General features: G+C 45.1%; 1 protein-coding gene across 4 annotated transcripts in view; it reads left to right on the top strand.

Moving 5' to 3' along the window:
* The window catches only part of LOC119965037 (eukaryotic peptide chain release factor subunit 1), a 153,247-nt gene that overhangs the window by 91,879 nt on the left and 38,947 nt on the right, over nucleotides 1-22,421 (top strand). For all 4 annotated transcript variants that reach the window (XM_038795251.1, XM_038795252.1, XM_038795253.1 and 1 more), the window contains 3 exons: nucleotides 9,806-9,981; nucleotides 14,172-14,311; nucleotides 15,587-15,725. In XM_038795251.1, coding sequence (XP_038651179.1) covers nucleotides 9,806-9,981; nucleotides 14,172-14,311; nucleotides 15,587-15,725 — 455 coding nt within the window. The remainder of the gene's footprint in view (nucleotides 1-9,805; nucleotides 9,982-14,171; nucleotides 14,312-15,586; nucleotides 15,726-22,421) is intronic.

The raw sequence follows: 22,421 nt of genomic DNA, 5'->3' as shown, positions 1-22,421 counted from the left end.
GTGATAATACTCTGAAGTCGCTGAAAAGAGTGGTGATCCCTTGCAATATTGCTGGAGTGAACCATTTCATTAGCACGGATGTTGTATCAAGTGAGATACCTTTGCTTCTGAGCAGACCGTCGATGAAGAAAGTACACATGAAGCTGGATATGGAACAGGATAAGGCAACAGTTTTTGGAAAGACGGTGGACTTACAATTTACACAGTCGGGACACTATTGTATCCCATTACTGACAAATAATATTTCAAGTAGAGTGGTTAAGGGTGTGTTAATGGCAGTTGATAATGGGACTTTAGCTGATAAAAGCTTGTTGTAGTAAAACTGCATAGGCAATTTGCACATCCGTCTCTTCGGAGGCTGAAAAATTTATTAAAGGATGCAGGGGTAAGGGATGACGACTATACTAAACGGATAGAACAGATTAGTGATCGCTGTGAAGTTTGCAGGAAGTACAGAAGGACACCAGCGCGACCGATATTAACCCTACCTTTGGCCAGGGATTTTAATTACATTGTGGCCATGGACCTTAAGACCTGGGATAAAGCAAATAATATATTTATTTTGCATTTTATAGATTTAGCAACCAGATTTAGTCAGTCAACGATTGTACGAAGTAAAGAAAAGAGAGGAATTCTGGATCAAATTGTGGAAAAATGGATCGGGACAGGAATGGGTCCACCAGCAAAATTCTTTACGGACAAGGAGGGGGGGGAATTTTGCTAATGATGAGTTCAGGGATATGTGTGAAAACATGAATATCAGAGTTATGAACACGGCTGCAGAAAGTCCATTCAGTAATGGTGTCTGCGAAAGAAATCATGCTGTTATCGATGACATGCTTTGGAAAATTTTGGGAGATCGACCAAACTGCACGCTAAATTCAGCTTTAGCATGGGCGGTACATGCAAATAATTCATTGCAGATGGTTGGGGGCTATAGTCCTTATCAATTAGTGTTTGGTAGAAATCCTAAAATTCCCTCCATTTTGGATGACCAGCCTCCAGCTTGGGAGGGACTACAATTAGCTCAGGTTTTGCTGAACATTTAAACGCGTTACATAGCAGTAGAAAAGCTTTTTTGGAAGCAGAAGTCTCTGAAAGAATTCGCAGAGCTTTTAAGACATAATGTACGGCCATCAGATGCCGTTTTTCAGCAAGGAGACATGGTATACTATAAGAGAGACAATTCTAATGAATGGAAAGGCCCAGGGAAGATCATAGGCATAGATGGCAAAACATTTATTTTGCAACATGGTAATCAAACTGTTAGGGTACATTCATCAAGAATAATGGGTACCGATTACAAATTTTCAAATTTAGACAGAGCAGACGGACATGACGAGGAACCAGAATCATCTGGTACGCATGTGTTACAGAACTATGAGGACCAGGTAACTGATATAGACAGGGTTTCTGTACAGGAACACGACACGTCTGAAAAATTAGATCAGGCCATTTTTCCGAAAGGACCACTGCCAAAGGTTGGTACAAAAGTGACATACTTGCCTGAAGGGTCTAGTCAATGGAAGGATGCAACTGTTATTAGTAGAGCAGGGAAGGCCACTGGAAAGTATAAACATTGGTTGAATGTACAGCATTCAGGGGAGGAAGTTTAAGACAATGGATTGGAAAAACGAAGTTCAAAAATTGAGGGCACAGCAACGTAGTGCCAGTTCAGATAGTACGTCGGATAGTGAACAGCTTCACAGGAAAAGGTCGAGAACTATTGAAAGGACATCCCGCTACAGAACAGAAAAATCAATCAGTAGCAGTACAGAACGAGATACCAGGCAGGAGAGGGGACCTAGTTTATCAAGATCTCGGAACAGGAGTAAGATTACGAATACTAATAGAAGTAGAAGCCCACATGCACGTGAGATTTTGGTAGCTTCAAATAAATTAGATGAAAAAGTTATCAAAGATGCTAAACAGCAAGAATTGCATAGTTGGAGTGAATTTGGGGTATACACGGAAGTACCGGATAGGGGACAAAAAGCTCTATCCCACAGATGGATTTGTACAGAAAATGTTCTTCCAGGTGGAACTTATAAGGCAAAGACCAGGCTTGTGGCAAGGGGATTTGAAGAAAACTTAGACAATCAGGACTTAAGGGTAGATTCACCTACAGCAGGAAAGGTTATTTTAAAGATCTTCTTGGCTCTATTAGCCTTTTTGCAGGGACATCAGCTCCAGAGAGACATTTTTCTCCGTCCTCCTAAAGAAGCAGCTAACACAGAAGGGGTACTCTGGAAGTTGAACAAATGTGTATATGGATTAAATGATGCATCTAGAGTGTGGTACTTTTCGATAAGGTCAGTCTTGTTAAAGTCAGGCTGTTGCCAGTTGAAAGCAGATCCTGCAATGTTTTACTGGCACTATAAAGGAAATCTTGCTGCCATCTTTATGATGCATGTTGATGATTTTTTGTGGGGTGGGACTAGTGATTTTGAAGCTATTGTAATCTCTGGTTTGAGGAAAGAATTCAGGGTTGGAAGTCAGGCTTCTGGTGCATTTAAATATATTGGACTGGAAATCGGACAGACTAAGTTAGGGGCAACTTATGTCAGCAATATTATTTGGAAAGCATCAGCCCAATAGCAATTAGCCGTGGCCGGGTTTCACAAAAAGACGCAATGGTTTCGAAGATGGAAAAAGAGCAACTGCGAAATTTAATTGGGCAACTGAACTGGTTAGGTAGACAGACTAGACCGGACGTGAGTTTTGACATCTTAAGAGTTGAGTACAAAAATGAATGATCCCAAAGTGGAAGACCTAATAAGAGCGAATAAAGTGTTGGCCAAACTAAAAATGCAGGAGTGTGTTTTGAAGTTCCCGGTTTTAGGTGATTTTAGGCATTTGAAACTCATAGTTTATAGTGATGCGTCCTATGCAAATTTATGTGATGGTGTTTCAAGCGCAGGAGGTTTTATAATTTTCCTTTCGGGGAACAATGGTAAATGTTGCCCTCTTGTGTGGGAAACAAAGAAAATAAGGAGAGTGGTCAAAAGCACTTTGGCTGCTGAGACATTAAGCTTAGTGGAAGCGGTAGATATGGCCTTTTATATAAGTCAGATGTTGACAGAAATTTTGGGATTAGGGAATTTGGGTGATATACCTATTGACTGTCACATTGGGAAAATGTGCACTCTACAAAAAGTGTCAATGAAAAGAGGTTATGGATAGACATGGCAAGTTTGAAGCAGATGTTGGACAGAGGAAAATAACAAAAATTAAATGGGTTGACTAGCTATCAACTGTCAGACTGTTTTACGAAAAGAGGGGCTAGTTCACAGAAACTTTTAGATATTGTGAATGAAGGGAGCCTGTTTCTGTGAATGTGTTTTTTTTCTACTCAAAAAAAAAAAGGGGGGGCAATCAGGTGTGTGTTTTAGTTTCTTGAAATTTTAGTTTCTTGAAATTTTGTTTTCACCTAATTGGTTTTTTTTCTCCCAAGGAAGGGGGGGACTGTTAAGTAATGGGTTAAGAGACATTGCAATTAGTTGTCTCATTTATGTTAAGTGTTCAATGATTGACACTGATATGTAAAGGGGCTTCAGGTGGACTCTGGAGCTTGTGATGATCTGTAGAGTTCTGTGCAGAGTGATTTTGAACCATTAAAGGTGTGTTGGCGAAAAAGGAGCTGAACTCTTGCCTCTTCATACCACCGCATCTAATACATTTAACAGGTCTTGTATCGTCCCCTTATTCTCTGTGCGCCTTAGCCACTGGAAAATGTTGATCTTTGAATATTTCTGTTAAATCCGCTCACATGGTCCTCCTTATTCTAATAAAAAATGGCTCCAATGTTTCTAGTCTTTGTATTTTTATGCCCTCATACCAGACAATACCTGAGTGAATCTGCCGTGTGCTCACTATGGTCTCAAAATTCTTCCAAGACACTGCACTCTACTTCAAACTGATTTTCCTAATATTTCTCCAACATCAAGAGGGTGTCTGGCAGTGTCTTCACTGTGGAAGACACAAATAACATGCCAGTTATTGCTTCTTAGAATGATACTGCAACAATAATGGATGATTTTAATCTTTGAATAGAATGGACAAATAAAATTGGCAAAGGAAGCTTGGAAGATGAATTCATAGTATATAGAGCAATGTGTTCTAGAGCCAAGGAGGGTGCAGGCTGTTTTAGACTTGTAAATGTAATACAACAGGATTAATGAATGATCTTATAGTAAAGGAGTCATTAGGCAATAGTGATCATAACATTCATTTTTAAGAAACTTGGTTCTATCGCTTAAATAACAGCAAGTATAAGGGTATGAAAAATGTTGGTCAAAGTGGACTGGAAAAATGGGTTAAAAGGTAAGACAGTTGTTGAAATGAAAAATGAAAATCGCTTATTGTCACGAGTAGGCTTCAAATGAAGTTACTGTGAAAAGTCCCTAGTTGCCACATTCCGGCGCCTGTTCGGGGAGGCTGTTCGTACCGTGCTGCTGGCCTGCTTGGTCTGCTTTCAAAGCCAACGATTTAGCCCTGTGCTAAACAGCCCCTACAGATGTTTAAGGAGATAATTGCTAACTCAGCAAAAGTATGTTGTATTCCTTTGAGAAAGAAGGACTGAGAAAGATGCACTAAGACTTGAGGATAGTGTCAACTTGAAAGAAAATGCTAATTCTATGAAGATTAATGGTAGGTCAGAAGGTTGGACAAATTTTAGAAACCAGCAAACAATGGCTAAATGAAAGAGAAATTGGAGTATAAGAGAAAGCTAGCCAGAAATGTAAAACAGATATTTATAGCTCTATACAAGTATATAAAAAGGAAAAGAGTAGCTAAAATGAGTAGAGGGCGAGACTGTGGAGTTAATGAGAACCGAGTAAGTGACCAGTGTTCAGCAGGTATTTTGCATTTGTGTTCACAGTAGAAGACCCAAAAAGCATGTCAAGAATAGTTGAAAATCAAGGGTGAAGAGGAAGGGAGGAACTTAAAACACTCTCAATCACTAGAGAAAAGATGTTGGAAAAACTATTGGGACTAAAGGTCAATAGTCTCTGACAAAACTTAAAAGATAGGTAAGAAAGCAAGTTGTGAAGAAGCAGTCTGCAATGGAATATGGATGGTAAAGTGAGTGGGCAAAAATTAGGCAGATGGGAGTATAATATGGGAGACTATGAACTAGCCCATTTTGGCCGGAAGGATAGAGGAGCAGTACACTACAGAGAAACTGCAGAACGTTGCTCATGCAGGTACAGCAAGTGATTAGAAAGGTAAACAGACTGTTGGCTTTTATTGTAATAGGAATGTCTTATCAGGGTGTGTTGCTACAACTGTGCAGGGCCTTACTGAGACCACATTTAGAATGCTGCATACAATTTTGGTCAACTTAATTAAAAAAAATTTTTTTTTAAATTTAGAGTACCCAATTCATTTTTTGTCAATTGAGGGGCAATTTAGCATGGCCAATCCACCTACCCTGCAAATCTTTGGGTTGTGGGGGTGAAACCCACGCAAACACGGGGAGAATGTGCAAACTCTACACGGACAGTGACCCAGAGCCGGAGTGAACCTGGGACCTCGGCACCGTAAGGCAGTAGTGCTAACTGCTAAGCCACCGTGCTGCTCCGGTCTCCTTAATTTAAGAAAGGCCATTGTAGGTGGCACGGTGGCATAGTGGTTATCATTGCTGCCTCACAGCTCCAGGGACACGGGTACAATTCCAGCCTCGGGTGACTGTCAGTGTGACGTTTGCACTTTCTCCTCGTGTCTGCGTAGGTTTCCTCCCACAGTCCAAAGATGGCAGGTTAGGTGGATTGGCTGTGCTGAATTGCCCCTTAGTGCGCAAATGGTTAGGTGGGGTTACAGGAGTAACGTGGAGGCATGAGCTTAAGTTGGGTGCTCTTTCAAAGGGCTGGTCCAGACTTGGTGGGCCAAACGGCCTCCTTCGGCACTGTAAATTCTATGATAATTGCAATGGCAGTTGTTCAGAAAATGTTCATTTGGCTGACTCCTGGAATGAAGGAATTATCCTGAGGGAAAAGTTGGGCCTAAACTAATTAAACTTTCGAAGAATAAGAGCTGAGCTTCTTGAAACACACATCCTCGGAGGACATGACAGGGTCGATGCTGGGAGGATGTGGCCGGGGGTGGGGGCACAATCAGATCAGTTATAATTTTGTCAAATGGCAAAGTGGGCTTGATGGGCTTGAATGTATTGCTATTTTTGATCTTATGCAAATAACACAGCTGTTCATTTTGTAAGAAAATCGATGCTGGCCCAGTGAGAAGAGTGTATTGGAAGAAAAGAAGGATGATTCTGCTTTATTTGGTCAATCTTGTTTTTCACTTGCACGAAGCTGAAAAAGACGGCAGGATGTGTTTTGCTATGAGCAGGTGTTAACGGTTGACATTTAAGTGATCGTTGTGGACAGTATCCATTTGAAAATATTTCTCTATCGCTTGTCTGTACCAGCTGCCGTGCTCCGTTGTGGCATAGAGCACAGAATGTGAAGTGGAAAAGCCAACAGAATAACGGCTGCAATACAGAATGAGAGCCTTTATTTTTCTCTCTGCTCGTGATATTATAATTTCCAATCTTTTGTCCCCTCCTTTGCACTAAATTTTGCAATTTTCGGGTATCCGGTTATGAGCAGCACATATTGCAAATTTGTTTAATCACTCCAAATTTAGAGATCTGTGTACAGAAAATAAATCTTGTGTTTATTTATTTACCTTTGGCAACCCCAGGACATCTTAAAGCACTTCACAATTAATGGAGTACTTTGAGAATGTAGTCCCTATTGGAATGTAGGAAATGTGGCAGCCATGTAGCATAGTGATTAACACAGTTGCTTCACAGCTCCAGGGTCCCAGGTTCGATTCCCGGCTTGGGTCACTGTCTGTGCGGAGTCTGCACGTTCTCCCCATCTGTGCGTGCGTTTCCTCCTGATGCTCCGGTTTCCTCTCTCAGTCCAAAGATGTGCAGATTAGTTGGATTGGCCATGATAAATTGCCCTTCGTGTCCAAAAAAGGTTAGCTGGGGTTACGGGGATAGGGTGGAGGTGTGGGCTTGACTAGGATGCTTAAGTAGGGTGCTCTTTCCAAGAGCCGGCACAGACTTGATGGTCCGAATGGCCTCCTGCACTGTAAATTCTATGATCTATTTGATTCGAGCAAGATCCATAAGACATAGGGGCAGAATTAGGCCGCTCAGCCCATCAAATCTGCTATGCCATTCAATCATGGCTGATATTTTTCGCATCCCCATTCTCCTGCTTTCTCGCCAACACCCTTGATCCCCTTATTAATGACGATGGCACAGTGGTTAGCACTGCTGCCTCAAGGCTTCAGGGTTTTGGGTTCAAAACCGGCCTCGGGTGACTGTGTGTGTGGAGCTTGCACTTTCTCCCTGTGTCTGTGTGCTCTGGTTTCCTCCCACAGTCCAAAAATGTGCAGATTAGGTGAATTGGCCATGCTAAATTGCCCCTTAATGTCCAAAAGGTTAGGTGGGGGTTACTGGATTACGGGGATCGGGTGGAAGTGTGGCCTTAAGTAAGGTGCTCTTTCCAAGGACCGGTGCAGACTTGATGGGCCAAATGGCCTCCTGCACTGTAAATTCTATGGTACCTGTTTTAAAGACACTCAGTGATTTGGTCTCTAGTCTTCTGCACAAGAGTAATGTTGTAATGACCAGATGGCATCCCGTCCACCACTTCAAATGTTAATTCCCTCCTCCACAGGTTCACAGTAACAGCAGTATGTATCCATAGAATCCCCACAGTGCAGAAGTAGTCCATTCAGCCCATCGAGTCAGCACCGACCCTCCAAAAGAACATTCTGCCTCGGCCCTAACCCCACGCATTGATCATGGCCACCTAACCTGCGTATCTTTGGACTGTGGGAGGAAACTGGAGCACCGGGAAGAAACCCACGCAAGTACTGGGAGAACATGCAAACTCCACAGTCACCCAAGGCTGGAATCAAACCCGGGTCCCTGGCGCTGTCGGGCAGCAGTGCTAACTACTGTGCCACTGCTGTGCTGCATTACTTATACAAGATGCGCTGCAGCAATTCAGCAAGGCTCCTTCAGTATCACCATCCAAATCTGAGGGCCGGTTTAGCTCAGTCGGCTGAACAGCTGGATCGTGATGCAAAGCAAGGCCAACCACGCAGGTTCAATGATAACTGAAGCAGTGCTGAGTGTGAAGTTGTACCTTTGTCAGTGACTGTTTTACATTGTACATCTCTGATGCAGATGCAGTAAAGTTTGAATCTTGTCAAGGGGGAAACAAATCTAGTTTCCCTCCCATGATGTTGCCTGTGGTAAGTAGCAATTGGTGGCATTGCTAGAAAGAGATCCCAGTTTGAGGCTAACTTAAAAGCTGCTGATGAAGGCTGTGGGAATTTAATAACTCAGATTGTGCACTTCAGATTTTTGTTCACCCTGCCACCCCGACACTTTCAAATCCCCCTTTGCATTTGCCACTTCACTGAGTGCTGTATTGTTTATTTGTCTGTGAACACTTATGGGCCAGGGTTTAGGGAACCCCAAAGTGTATCATGGGAGTTCACCTGACCCACAACTTTTAATAGATTGTGGTATGGGGAGCAAACGGCCCACTCTACAGGTGTGGTAGAGCAGAAATCGAAAAAGTATTTTTAAAAGCAAAACAATGTTTATTCTATGAGCACAAGTTAAACTTTTTAAAACATACAGTGAACATCTTAGCAAGCATTAATTCAAATACAAACCCCAAAAAATACAACACTAAGTAATCCGTAATAAATTCTCAAACAACATCCAGAAGACAAAAGAAACACCTTTTAACAGAAGCACAACAGGTTTAAATTCACTACTGAGAACATTTATAATTCTGAATTCACCCAAATGATCAAGAGATAGTCTTTTCTTGGCAGAGAGAACAACAGAAAAACCTGCTTTGTCTGGCTTCAGCTCCAACACTGAAACAAAACCAAAAAAAGCACAGACACACCCAAGCTTTACTCAAAGTGAAGGACGGTAGCATAGTGGTTAGCACAATTGCTTCACAGCTCCAGGGTCCCAGGTTCGATTCCCGGATTGGGTCACTGTCTGTGCGGAGTCTGCACGCTCTCCCCTTGTGTGCGTTGGTTTCCTCTGGGTGCTCCGGTTTCCTCCCACAGTCCAAAGATGTACAGGTTAAGTGGATTGGCCATACTAAATTGCCCTTCGTGTCCAAAATTGTCCTTAGTGTTAGGTGCGGTTACTGGGTTATGGGGATCGCGTGGAAGTGTGGGCTTGGGTAGGGTGCTCTTTCCAATAGCCGGTGCAGACTCGATGGGTAGAATGGCCTCCTTCTGCGCTGTAAATTCTATGAAACTATGAAAAAGCAGAGCCAGAGCTCAGCTCCACCCATACTCTGGCATCACTGGAGTAACATGAGCAGCCAAACATTTCTTAAAGTGACATTCTCATGACAACATCAACTTTCCACATGTTAGGAATCTGAATGCCCAAGCTTGGATTGCTAGGCCACACCCCTGGAACCTTGAGGGCGGGAGGGGCAAATTAAGTTGAGATATGCTGTCATTTAATGTTGCTGATGCTATCAAATCCAGATGTTCGGGTTTACCCACCAATAAGGCAAGAATGCTGAGAACTGACTTTGCCAAACTTGCCCTGTATCATTCAAGCGTTACAAAGCACTTTTATCAGAAACACACAAGTGTAAATGCTTGCTGGGCCTCATGGGCTATATTGCCAGGGCTCATAATCTACATTTTGTGCAGGAAGTATTAGATTGGGCACTATTACGTTAAAGAATGTTTCTATCCTTTCATTACTCCTGACAGCTTGTTCTTTCCTTAGGAATGGCACCAGTATGATTTCGCTCATCATTCCTCCCAAAGACCAGATCTCACGAGTAGCAAAGATGTTGGCGGATGAATTTGGCACTGCCTCAAACATCAAATCGCGAGTGAACCGTTTATCTGTGCTGGGGGCCATTACGTCTGTGCAACAGCGTCTTAAACTATATAATAAAGGTCAGTCTTTTCTCCATTTTACACAATGTCCCTTGGAGTTTGTATGCTTTTTGTGGTGAACCAACTGTTGCGTGTTCATATTAAAGCCACCTCTTGTGTTGAAGGTTATTTTAAGCCTCCCTCCCCTTGGCTTAGTGGGTAAAGTATAAGTGACCTAGTATGTTGACCACGAGCTCCACATGACCTTGTGTCATTTAATTGGCAGGCACAAAGAAATCAGTCAACGTTTCTAACCTGATGGTTATTCAGTGCAAAGTCCAAGTTAATGACCTTGATTCAACAGTACAAATTAGGCTCAGAATGAATCGAACTGAAGTAAATGATGGTTAAAGCCAGCAAGGCAGCAGTGCGTGATGAGGAATGGTGTAAAATAAATAAGAAACTGGACATTGTACAGTGGCCTGGGCTGGCAAAATCACAGAGCCAGAAAGGAATGAACTGTGGAGCCCAAAAAAACTCTAGGATCTGGGGGATGAGCTGAGTCATGTAGAAAAAAGAAAGGGTGGAGTTGGGTGAAGAAAATTGACTTAATTTTGTAATACTTCAAGGGTGGGGATAAAGTAGTATTTTGAGAAAACATTTACTTCTGTCTTAAGCCCTTAATGTGAGGGTGCCTCTGACTTACATTTCAAGTTAAGCTCCATAAAGCATGAAACAGCATCACTAAGATCTTTGGCAGCCTGTGAAAATGTAATGACGCCATAGTCCAAGTGTGTCATTGTCTCCTCCCCCCACCCCCCAAATAAAAACCAGCATAGACTGACAGTTGATTTATAAAATTCAGTGGTGCCTTATGTAGTGTTGAACCGGTCATGTAAAACCACTCTTCGTCCCACAGTTTACCTATGGTTACAAAAGCAGAACCAGAGTATGGTGCTCAAAATTAGTTGAGCCAGAAAGTCGAGGAAAGGCCTAAAAAAGAACCCTTGTACCGACCCCCTCAGGGCGAACTTGACCCTCTCTAACTTAATGAATCCCGCTATGTCATTAATCCAGGTCTCCACACTCGGAGGTCTCACATCTTTCCACTGCAACAAGATCCTCCGCCGTTCCCCAAGCAATCCCTCCCCAAGAGGCCCCCTCCGCGTACCTCCTATCCACACTCAACAGCTCCTCCACCAGTCTCTCCCTCTCCCTCCTCTCCCCCCTCTCCCTATGGGCTCGGATGGAGATCAGCTCCCCCTAATCACTGCTTTCAGAGCCTCCCACACCATCCCCACCTGGACCTCCCCAGTGTCATTGACCTCGAGGTACCTCTCGATACATTCCCGAACCCTCCTACACACCTCATCAGCCAACAACCCCACGACCAGACGCCAAAGCGGGCGCTGGTCCCGCGCCTCCCCCATCTCCAGATCCACCCAATGCGGAGCATGGTCCGAAATCGCCATAGCCGAATATCTGCCCCCCCCCCCCCCCCCCCCCCCCCCCCCCCCCAACCCACCCTCGAGACCAGTCCCCTGCTCAAAACAAAGAAATCAATGCGGGAATAAACCCTGTGCACATGGGAGAAAAAAAGAGTACTCCCGAGCCCTCGGCCTCCCGAACCTCCAGGGATCCACTCCTCCCATCTGGTCCATAAACCCCCTCAATATCTTGGCCGCCGCTGGCCTCCTGCCTGTCCTTGAACTAGAACGATGCAGTAGGGGATCCAGCACCGTATTGAAGTCCCCCTCCCATGATCAAGCTCCCCACCTCCAGGCCAGGAATGCAGCCCAACATACGCCTCCTGAAACCAGCATCATCCCAATTTGGGGCGTCCACATTAACCAACTCCACCCTCTCCCCCTGCAGCTTACCGCTCACCATCACATATCTGCCGCCAGTATCAGCCACAACCTCAGACGCCTAAAACGCCACCCTCTTCCCCACCAGGATCGCCAGCCCCCGGTTCTTCGAGTCGAGCCCTGAGTTGAAAACCTGCCCCACCCACCCCTTCCTCAGACGGACCTGGTCCGCCACCTTCAGGTGGGTCTCCTGGAGCATGGCCATGTCCGCCGTCAGCCCCTTCTGCGAAAACACCCGGGCCCGCTTAACCGGCCCATTCAACCCCCTCACGTTCCACGTAATCAGCTGGATCAGGGGGCACGACGCTCCCCTCCCCCATCGACGAGCCATAACCCATCGACTGTTCGCCCCTGGCCATCACCCATTCGGCCCGTTTCCCACGGCGATAGAACCTCACCCCGACCCCCCCGAACTCTTCCCTGGCCAATCCAGCAGCAACCCGGTCCCCCACCCCCACCCCCATCCCCCAGGCTAGGACCCCTCCTAGCCGCGACTCTCCCTCCGCTGTACTCCCGTGAGCCAGCTGACTTCTGCTGACCCCGGCAGCTCCCGCTCTAACTACGACCCCTCCCGATATGAGGTCCCCCCTCCTCCCCTGCATCAGCTCCTGGGCACCGCTTCAGCGTGGGAAACCCGGTCTAATAACCACGCCCCTCACCACCAGCTCCACCCCCTCGTCCCGCAGCGCGGGAAACCAGAGAAAAGCCCGCGCTTTCACACTGCCCCACCCCACCAATGCAACTCCCAAACCGCAGTCCCAACCTAACCACCAACTCCGTACAAACAAAGACACAGATCAACCACAAACCCCAGTACCCCCCTTAGAACACAGAACCATAACCCACATCGTCCGAAAGCGAGAGAAAAAACAAACAGAATAACCTGCTACAGCATAAACAATGATACATGAATAGAATAGAAAAACTCCCACAGCCCCCAATCTCTAGTTCGAGTCCAGCTTTTCAGCCTGCACAAAGGCCCACGCTTCCTCCGGGGACTCAAAATAGTGATGCCGGTTCTTGTAGGTGACCCGCAGGCGGCAACATGCCGAACTTCACCTGCTTTCCATGGAGCACCGCCTTCGTCCGGTTAAACCCGGCTCTCAGCTTGGCCACCTCCGCACTCCAGTCCTGGTAGATACGCACTACCGAATTCTCCCACTTACTCCTCACCACCTTGGCCCATCGGAGAACACACTCCCGGTCACTGAACCGATGGAACCGCACCAGCACCGCCCGTGGGGGTTCATTCGCCTTAGGCCGCCTGGCCAGTACTCTATGGGCCCCCTCCAGCTCCAGGGGCAGATGGAAGGATCCTGCCCCCACCAGCGAGTTCAACATCACGGCCACATAGGCCGGCAGGTCGACCCCTCCAGCCCCTCCTCGAGGCCCAGGATCCGCAGGTTCTTCCTCCGTGACCGAAGCTCAATCTCCTTGAACCGATCTTGCCACTTTTTATGAAGCGCCTCGTGTATCTCCATCTTCTCCACGAGGGCCGATACCACCTCCTCGCGCTCAGAGGCCTGCTGCTGCAACTTGAGTATCGCTGCACCCTGGGTTGTCTGGGTCTCCAGCAGCTTACTCGTCGTCACCTTCAGGGATTCCAGCAACTCCCCTTTCAGCTCCGTGAAATAGCGCAGAAGGGCCGCCTGCTGCTCCTCAGCCCACTGCCTCCACTCCTCAGGGGCTCCACCGGCCGCCATTTTGCCCACCTTCCCCCGCTTTTCAGGGGGAGCTGCTGCCGTTTTTTTCCTCGCCCCACTTCGAGTCCGAACAATAAATCCCGGGGGGTTTTGCTCCTGACCCCTTTATCCACCGGGAATCGTCGAATCAGCACCGTTTGGGGCCCTTAAAAGAGCCCACAAGTCCTTTTAAAGCGGGAGGTGCCGAACGTGCGGCTTAGCTCCGCATAGCCGCAACCGGAAGCCTTAAATTTCATCCTTCAAGTACTTTGCCGGTCTTACTTGCAGGAATATTTTCAAATGGGACGAAAGTTTAATCAGTTTGGCAATTGAAAGTAGGGGCTAGAAAGCAGAATGTTTTCACCTTTTCTGAACAGTTGAAAATATATTTTTTTCATTCACATCGGTGCCACTGCCTGGGCCAGCATTTATTGTCCACCCCAGGTAAAGATGGAAGATTTCCTAAAGGACATTCGTGAATCAGATGGGTTTTTGTGACCATCGACAATGGTTTTGTTGTGATCATTAGACTTGTAGTTCCAGAGTTTTATTGAATTCAAATTTCACCATTTCTGTGGTGGGATCTGAACCTGGGTCTCCAGGCTCTGGGTTAGTTGTCCAGTGACAATATTACTACGCCACTGGGTGGGAGGCCATTTGGGTGGGACTGTTTATTTTAAACAGGAATACCTGATCCTTCTGTATCTATCCTATTTTGTAGTACCGCCTAATGGTTTGGTTGTCTACTGTGGAACAATTGTAACGGAAGAAGGAAAAGAAAAGAAAGTTAACATTGATTTTGAGCCCTTCAAACCAATTAACACATCACTATACCTCTGTGACAATAAATTTCACACAGAGGTAAGTAACTTTTGGTATGTTTTCCTTGTGCCAGCTCTCTCTCTCAGTATATTTGCCAAACATTGCTGCTTATTTCCAAGCTGTCCCCAGTATCCATGTTGTCAGTGTCAACACAAAGCTAAGTTGCTCAGACCAGTAAGTCCTGGTCTGATTGCTCATCTGTTCTGAGGTAGACAGGCTGGCAAGTGGCTTGATCCTGGATGAGGGAGGACCATTCATCCAAAGTTCCTCCTTGCTAGTCCTCATCTCCCTAGTTGACTGATTTTTCACTTGCCCATTTCTCTGATTGCTTCAACCTCACAACACTTTGTTTGGAATCTTCAGATTTTCATTATAAACAAGTAGCCAATGGGTGGCACAGTGGTTAGTACTGCAATCTCACGGCGCCGAGGACGTGGGTTCGATCCCGGACCCGGGTCACTGTCCGTGTGGAGTTGTACGTTCTCCCCGTGCCTGTGTGGGTGTTGTTCTCCTCTCTCTTTCTCTCTCCCCTTTCTCCTCTCTCTTCCCCCCCCCCACCCCCCCACCCCCCCACCCCACCCAAATGCAGATGAGGTGGATTGGCCATGCTAAATTGCCTCTTAATTGGGGAAAAATTTAATTGGGTAGTCTAAATTTATATCAAAAACAAGTAGCCAATTGAAGCTGCATTCTTTTTAACTTGGACAAATAATTATATTTGCACCACACCGTTCACAATGTCAGGACTTCCCAAAGCACTTTGCAGCCGGTGAAACATTTTTTGAAGTGTCAACCACTGTTGTACTGCAGTAAAAGTGACAGCCCATTTGTGCACAACAAGCCCCACTAACAACCGTGTGATAGTGAGCATGTTTTTAATTGTGCCAGTTAAATTGGGACACCAAGAGGGCCCCAACTTTTTGAATACTGACATGGATATTTTATGTCTAGCTGTGGGGTGCAGAAAAATTCTCAGAGTTTAATGTTGCATCTGAAAAAATGCACCTCCAATATTGTAGCACTCCCTCAGTACTGTACTGGGAGTGTCAGCCTCCATTATCCAGTCAAGTTGCTGAATGGGATTTGAACACCCAAAGCATCTACTGAGTGACAGGTAAAAAAACCTGTTGAATAAGACAAGTACCCAGCCCGTCACAGGCTTATTCTGCTCACTAGGTCAGGAGGCTCTCTGGTCCAGGGTGAGTAAATTGCTCTGTGCCATCTGGGACTTAGGAGTTCTGTCCTTTATACAACTTCTCCAATGGATATTTAGGATGTTAAAATTGTTCTCACTACTTTTACTTCTCTTGAAAGGCTCTCACTGCGCTACTGTCAGATGACAGCAAATTTGGGTTCATCGTAATTGACGGTACTGGGGCTTTGTTCGGTACTCTCCAGGGAAACACACGGGAGGTACTACACAAGTTCACTGTGGATCTACCAAAGAAGCATGGTAAGGATTCCTATAGTTTGTAGTATCAAATACACAGAGGCTTATCGGCCTTTCCAGTGTTTTTGTTTCTCTATCCGTTTAACTTGAGAAGCCTCGTATATCTTTTCCCCAAATGAAATGTTGAATGTAATTTGAGTATTATCAGGCTATGGGGTGGTTGTGTGTGTGTGGTTGTGTGTGTGTGGTTGTGGTTGTGAATAAATTTGGAGTAGGACCGAGCGAGTACTGGTGGTTCACTTCTAAAGTAAGAGCCCACCAACGTCTTCATCCTCAGCGCTATGCTGTAAGAGAGAAGCCCCCCCCCCCCCCCCCAGGCGGACTTAAAAGTCTCCCACATCATACAGGGGGAGATTGACTTGGACCGATTTGATTTCACGCAGTCTTCAATAAAGGTATGATGTGGAGATGCCGGCGTTGGACTGGGGTGAGCACAGTAAGAAGTCTTGCAACCCCAGCTTAAAGTCCAACAGGTTTGTTTCAAATCACGAGCTTTCGGAGCGCAGCTCCTTCCTCAGGTGAATGGCGAGGTATGTTTGGTATGTTCAATAAAGGTAGACAGGGGTTCGCAAATTTGTTTATCGCCACACATACACACACGGGGGAGGGTGCTGAGGCATAATTATACCCTTGCCCACTATCTCGTCAAATAGGCCTGAGAAATATTCAGTAGGCATGTGGCCGCAATCCCCTACGATAACTCCACAATATGCACATTCTGACTCCTGGATCTGTTCTCCAGATTATCCAATTTAACTGTTAACGTTTTGTTAACTTCGACCACTGAAGCAAGTTCCGACTCCAGGGTGGTGATCCTGTCACTCTGATCCGACAATGCGGCCTCCATGTCTTAATTGTGGCTCCATGAGTTTTGATGATCTTACTGATGGTTTCAGTATTCACTAGAGAGAGGGACCTTGTTGCTCATGAGAACAGCGCAAACCAGTTTAATAGACTCAAACACGATATTAAGGAGGATGTGCTGGAAATTTTGAAAAGCATCAGGATAGATAGGTCCTGTGTACCTGACGGGATATACCCAAGGTTACTACGAGAAGTGAGGGAGGAGATAGTTGCGCCGTTGCCAATGACCGTTGCCCCCTCACACTCCACTGGAGTAGTACTGGATGATTGGAGGGACACGAATGTTGTTCCCCTGTTCAAGAAAGGGAATAGGAAAATCCCTGGGAATTACAGCCCAATCAGTCTTGCGTCTGTGGTGAGCAAAATATTGCAAGGATTCTGAGAGATACGATTTATGATTATTTAGAAAAACATATCTTAATTAAAGATAGAATGGCTTTGTGAGGGGCAGGTCTTGCCTCACAAGCCTCATTGAATTCTTTGAGAATGTGACACATTGATGAAGGTCGGGCAGTGGATGTGGTGTATATGAATTTCAGTAAGGCATTTAGAATTATAGAACAGTACAGCACACAGGCCCTTCGGCCCTCAATGTTGTGCCGAGCCATGATCACCCTACTCAAACCCACATATCCACCCTATACCCGTAACCCAACAACCCCCCCCCCCCCCCCCTCCCTTAACCTTACTTTTTAGGACACTATGGGCAATTTAGCATGGCCAATCCACCTTTTGATGGAGGTTCTTTGGAGGTTATTTGATGAGGTTCACCATGATCGGCTCATTCAGAAAGTTAGGGGGCATGGGATACAGGAAAATTTGGCTGTCTGGGTACAGAATTGGCTGGCCGAAAGAAGACTGCGAGTGGTAGTGGATGGAAAGTATTCTGCCTGGAGGTCGGTGACCTGTGGTGTCCCGCAAGGATCACCTGTTCTGGGACCTCTCTGCTCTTTGTGGTTTTTATAAATGACTTGGGGATGAGGAAGTGGAAGGGTGGGTTAGTAAGTTTGCCGATGACATGAAGGTTCGTTGAGTTGTAGATAGTGTCGAGGGCTGTTGCAGGTTACAACAGGACGTTGTCAGGATGCAGAGCTGGGCTGTGAAGTGGCAGATGGAGTTCAACCTAGGTAAATGCAAAGCGATTAATTTTGGTAGGTCAAATTTGAATGCTGAATACAGGGTTAAAGGCAGGATTCTTGGAAGTGTGGAGGAACCGAGGGATCTTGGGGTCCACGTACATAGATCACTCTAAATTGCCACCCGGGTTGTTAAGAAGGCATATGCTGTGTTGGCTTTCATTAACGGGGATTGGGGATTGAGTTTAAGAACCGTGAGTTTTTGCTGCAGCTTTATAAAACCCTGGTTAGACCACACTTCAAATATTGTGTCCAGTTCTGGTTGCCTCATTATCGGAAGGATGTGGATGCTTTGGAGAGGATGCAGATGAGATTTACCAGGTTGCTGCTTGGACTGGAGAGCATGTCTTACGAAGAAAGGTTGAGGGAGCTAGGACTCTTCTAACTGGGGCGAAGAATGAAGAAAGGTGACTTGATAGAGGTGTACAAGGTGATGAGAGATATGGATAGAGTGGATAGCCAGAGACTTTTCCCCAGGGCGGAAATGGGTGTCACGAGGGGGGCATAATTTTAAGGTGATTGGAGGAAGGTATAGGGGAGATGTCAGAGGTAGGTTCTTTACACACACAGTGGTGGGTGTGTGGAATGCACTGCCAGCAGAGGTGGTGGAGTCAGAGTCACTAGGGATATTTAAGCGACTCTTGGGCACATGGATAGCAGTAAATTGAAGGGGTGTAGGTTAGGTTGATCTTCGATTAGGATAAATGGTCGGCACAACATCGTGGGCCGAAGGATCTGTAGTGTGCTGTTCTATGAGAACTAAATGGGGGTCAAGGCCTCTTCAATTGATCCTTTAAGATCCACTGACAGATTTTGGAGGTGTTTATCGAGCTCAATCGCCATAACTTTGGTGAGAACTTCAACTGTTAGTGGAGTGGTTGGAGAAGACGCTGACTCCGCCATCTTACTTCCAGTAGATCTCTGAGAGGCTTCAGAGTCGGTTGATGAGTTTCAGACCAATTCTTTTCTGGCTCTGCTTCCCTTGGGCATCTCCAAGATAAGAAAACTCTACACTGTCAAAATTGCAGAAGTTTCCAAGACCTGTGGCGCCAGGTGAAGAAATGGTAAAAGTTTAGTTTTCTGACAGGAGCCACCTTGTGCACATCTCCCCCTCACATTGCGCCACCGGAAGTGAGATGTCTGGAATTGAATGGGGGTTCAACCATCAGCTGGGCTCCATTGTGTTCTCCAAAATGGCTGGGAGGGCAAAATCCTTTGGCAGAGTCTGAGCTGAGAAGGTGCCTTTCTGTCCAGATTATTATTTTCAAGCCATGCTGCCACCTGCTTGCCTGTTGTTGCCTGTCCTCTTTTTAAAAAAAATAAATAAATTAGAGTACCCAATTATTTTTTCTCCAATTAAGGGGCAATTTACCTAACCTGCACATCTTTTGGGTTGTGGGGGTGAAACCCACGCAGTCATGGGGAAAATGTGCAAACTCCACACACAGTGACCCGGGCCGGGATTCGAACCCGGATCCTCGGCGCCACTCCTGTCCTCTTTTAATATAATGCCAGTGATAGGGGCAGCAGGGTAGCATGGTGGTTAGCATAAATGCTTCACAGCTCCAGGGTCCCAGGTTCGATTCCCGGCTGGGTCACTGTCTGTGTGGAGTCTGCACGTCCTCCCCCTGTGTGCGTGGGTTTCCTCCGGGTGCTCCGGTTTCCTCCCACAGTCCAAAGATGTGCAGGTTAGGTGGATTGGCCATGCTAAATTGCCCGTAGTGTCCTAATAAAAGTAAGGTTAAGGGGGGGGGGGGGGTTGTTGGGTTACGGGTATAGGGTGGATACGTGGGTTTGAGTAGGGTGATCATGGCTCGGCACAACATTGAGGGCCGAAGGGCCTGTTCTGTGCTGTACTGTTCTATGTTCTATGATGCCTAAATTAATTTTTAAAACATGTTTGTAAGGGGCAAAGAAGATTTATTCAGTTAAACCTTGATGATGAAAGGTGAGCAGAAGGTGCAAGGAAACTGATGAGAGGTGCAGACATGTGAGGGTTTGGTCTGGTTTAGCTTGCAGAGTAGTTAAACTCATGGCACATTGTACGGTCATGTGTGTGGGGTTATTCCACCTACTTCATCGAACTAATGGAGCTTGGACCACTGTTTTGAAAAACCAATCCTAAAGACAGTCCTCAGAATGGCTAGTTTCAGAGACACTCCATCACTCACAGCTGATCTACATGATTTGCAGCCGCCATTGTAACCATTTAGTCAGACATGTTACAATGAGCTCTGCTAATTTCTGGCTTTTGCATAGAGCCTCATTGTCTGCTGTTTGCCCAGCAAAGGTTGAAACCCGAGATTATCAATGTCCAATGACCAGTTAGTGATTATCTTCCTGCGTGTGACAGACAATGATGTTTCAATTTGACTGCCTGATGTTGGAAGATTGTAGCCAAGCCAGTAATTGGTGGTTACATCGGCAATTCATATCTGCATTCGGCAGTTCTTTCTAGTTTCCTGTATCCTGGTAATTGTCCAGTCGGCGTAATTGTTAATGGGACTTTAGATGGTAAACTGGTCACTCAATGCTGGTCTTCTGTCCACTTACTCTAATGGTTAGGCTGATCCTAGCTGATCAAGCAGCTAATATTCCTACGAGTGCTTTGTTGGAGAGATGCACCATTGACTGGTTGAATTCCAACAGTATCCTGCACAATGGGTACTTGAGAATGAACTTGGAAAACTTTGAGCCTGGGTCCTGACAGACTTTATTCAGCTCTCTCAATTCAAGTGAACGGGATGCCCCTTTCCAGGTAGGTGTGTGCTCTCTGTACAAGGCCAACAGAAACTACCTGTGTAGGTTTCTTAGTTTGGTTTGGAGACTTGCTCAGGGTGATTAGTTTCAATAGAAATCAAATGTTAGCCTGGCTGAGTAAAAAAATTGAAAGGTCACTTCATTATTTAAGAAAGGTAGCTGAGTGAAACTAGGAAATTAGTCATTTAGTACTAATGAGTGAGCCAGACTGAATTTGTAAAGCATAATGTCTCTCAAACCAAGTTAAATATTTGAGACCGTAACAAATGTGGTAGATAAAGGAGTGTCAACGGATGTTGTTTATATGTCTTCCAGAAGGCATTCAAGAAGATTCCACATAAGAAACTTATAAAAGCACATATGGAATTGGAGGCAACCTGTTGGCTTGGCTAGGAAATTGGTTAGGAGGAAGGAGGCATAGAGTCGGGATAGTGGGTATGTACTCAGAATGACAGGATGTGGCGTCCAAATGACTTTGGTGATTTATATGTTTGCTGAAAACATTGTTAGTTGGCGCAGCAAACAGTATAGATGAGAATTGAAAGTTCCAAAGGGGACAGTCAGTAGAAGTGTTGGGTCATCCATTTTAGACAAGATCAGAATATTAAATGATAGAAAGCTGAGAACTGTGGATGAGCAGAGAGATTTAGGAATTCACGTACACCATTTGCTACAACCTGATGGGTGCATGCAAATTTAAAAGGGTAACATAATATTGGGTTTATCTCATGGGTTGGAACGCAAAGCTACAGAAGATCGAAGCTATGCTATAATTATAAAAAGCTTTGGTTAGACCACACCTGGAGCACTGTGTTTAGTTCTGGACATGCACCTTAAGAATAATGGACCAGATTTTGGGAGTGAAGCAGCAGCACTGCTGAAAAATACAAATGCACCTAGTTCATTGTCTCCAGTAAGAATTTCAGCTGAGAGGATATATAGAATTAAAGATAAAGGGTTGCGCGAAAGTTAGTGCTTTTACCATAATCCCTTTGAAAAGCTAGTATGTTTTGGTGCTGTGTTGACACGCAGCTTGGAGGAGACTTGTTGAATTCAGCATAAATTCCTATTTCATTTTCTCAAATTGAAATGAGAATTTAAAATCAGATATATTTACCTCTGCCCTCAATTTATGTACACTAGTTCAGTTAACCTTTCTACAAATTCACTTGTAGTGTGAACCATTTTTTAAACTATCCATTAAAACAATTTTATGCTGGAATAATTCTGTCAACAGAACAAGTGTGTTTTCATTTATTAATATTTAATAGTTTTCTTTAATTACTTTAAATGCAAATTGCAGAAAGCTTAAAGATCAAGCAATACTATAAATCATCACCGTTGCTCCTCATCTAAAATATGACTCCTTTAATGTTTCTGATTTAATACAAATTCAATAAATGAATTTATTTTCAGCCAATTATGTTGATTTTCTACCAATTTGTGTATTAATCTCCCTCAAAACAGGATTGTTAAATGGGCGGCAAAACTTGTGGATGTGTTCCTGAGCAGGCTCTGTTGCTGCTGATAACAGTTCTAAATAAATCAATGATAAATCCAGCTCTGGTTGTGGGCTCTTGAGATTCGTCCTGTACCCATTGAGGTGCGCTGTGATGCAGCTTTCAACATAAGTGGGGGTCACAGAATGTTGAGAGTCACTTCCAAATTCCTGTACTGAATAATATCTCTGTGCTTGCTGCTGTTGGGAACTCAAAATTTGGACGATTACATGGCTTTGGAGGGTCACCCAGTGCAGATTCTGCAGAATGGTAGAAAGGTTAAATTAATAGGGGTCTTTGGACATTTTGAAGGAGTTAATTGGGGAGATAGAGAGAAATAATTTCCTCTGGTGGGGAGGCCAGATTAATGGGGTATGATCTTCAAATTATTGGGATTATGTCAGAAAACACTTCTTCACAAAGGGTTGTGGAAATCTAAC

Source organism: Scyliorhinus canicula, chromosome 4, assembly GCF_902713615.1.
Source record: "Scyliorhinus canicula chromosome 4, sScyCan1.1, whole genome shotgun sequence".
Taxonomy (NCBI): domain Eukaryota; kingdom Metazoa; phylum Chordata; class Chondrichthyes; order Carcharhiniformes; family Scyliorhinidae; genus Scyliorhinus; species Scyliorhinus canicula.
This window is presented reverse-complemented; position numbering and strand designations above follow the sequence as displayed.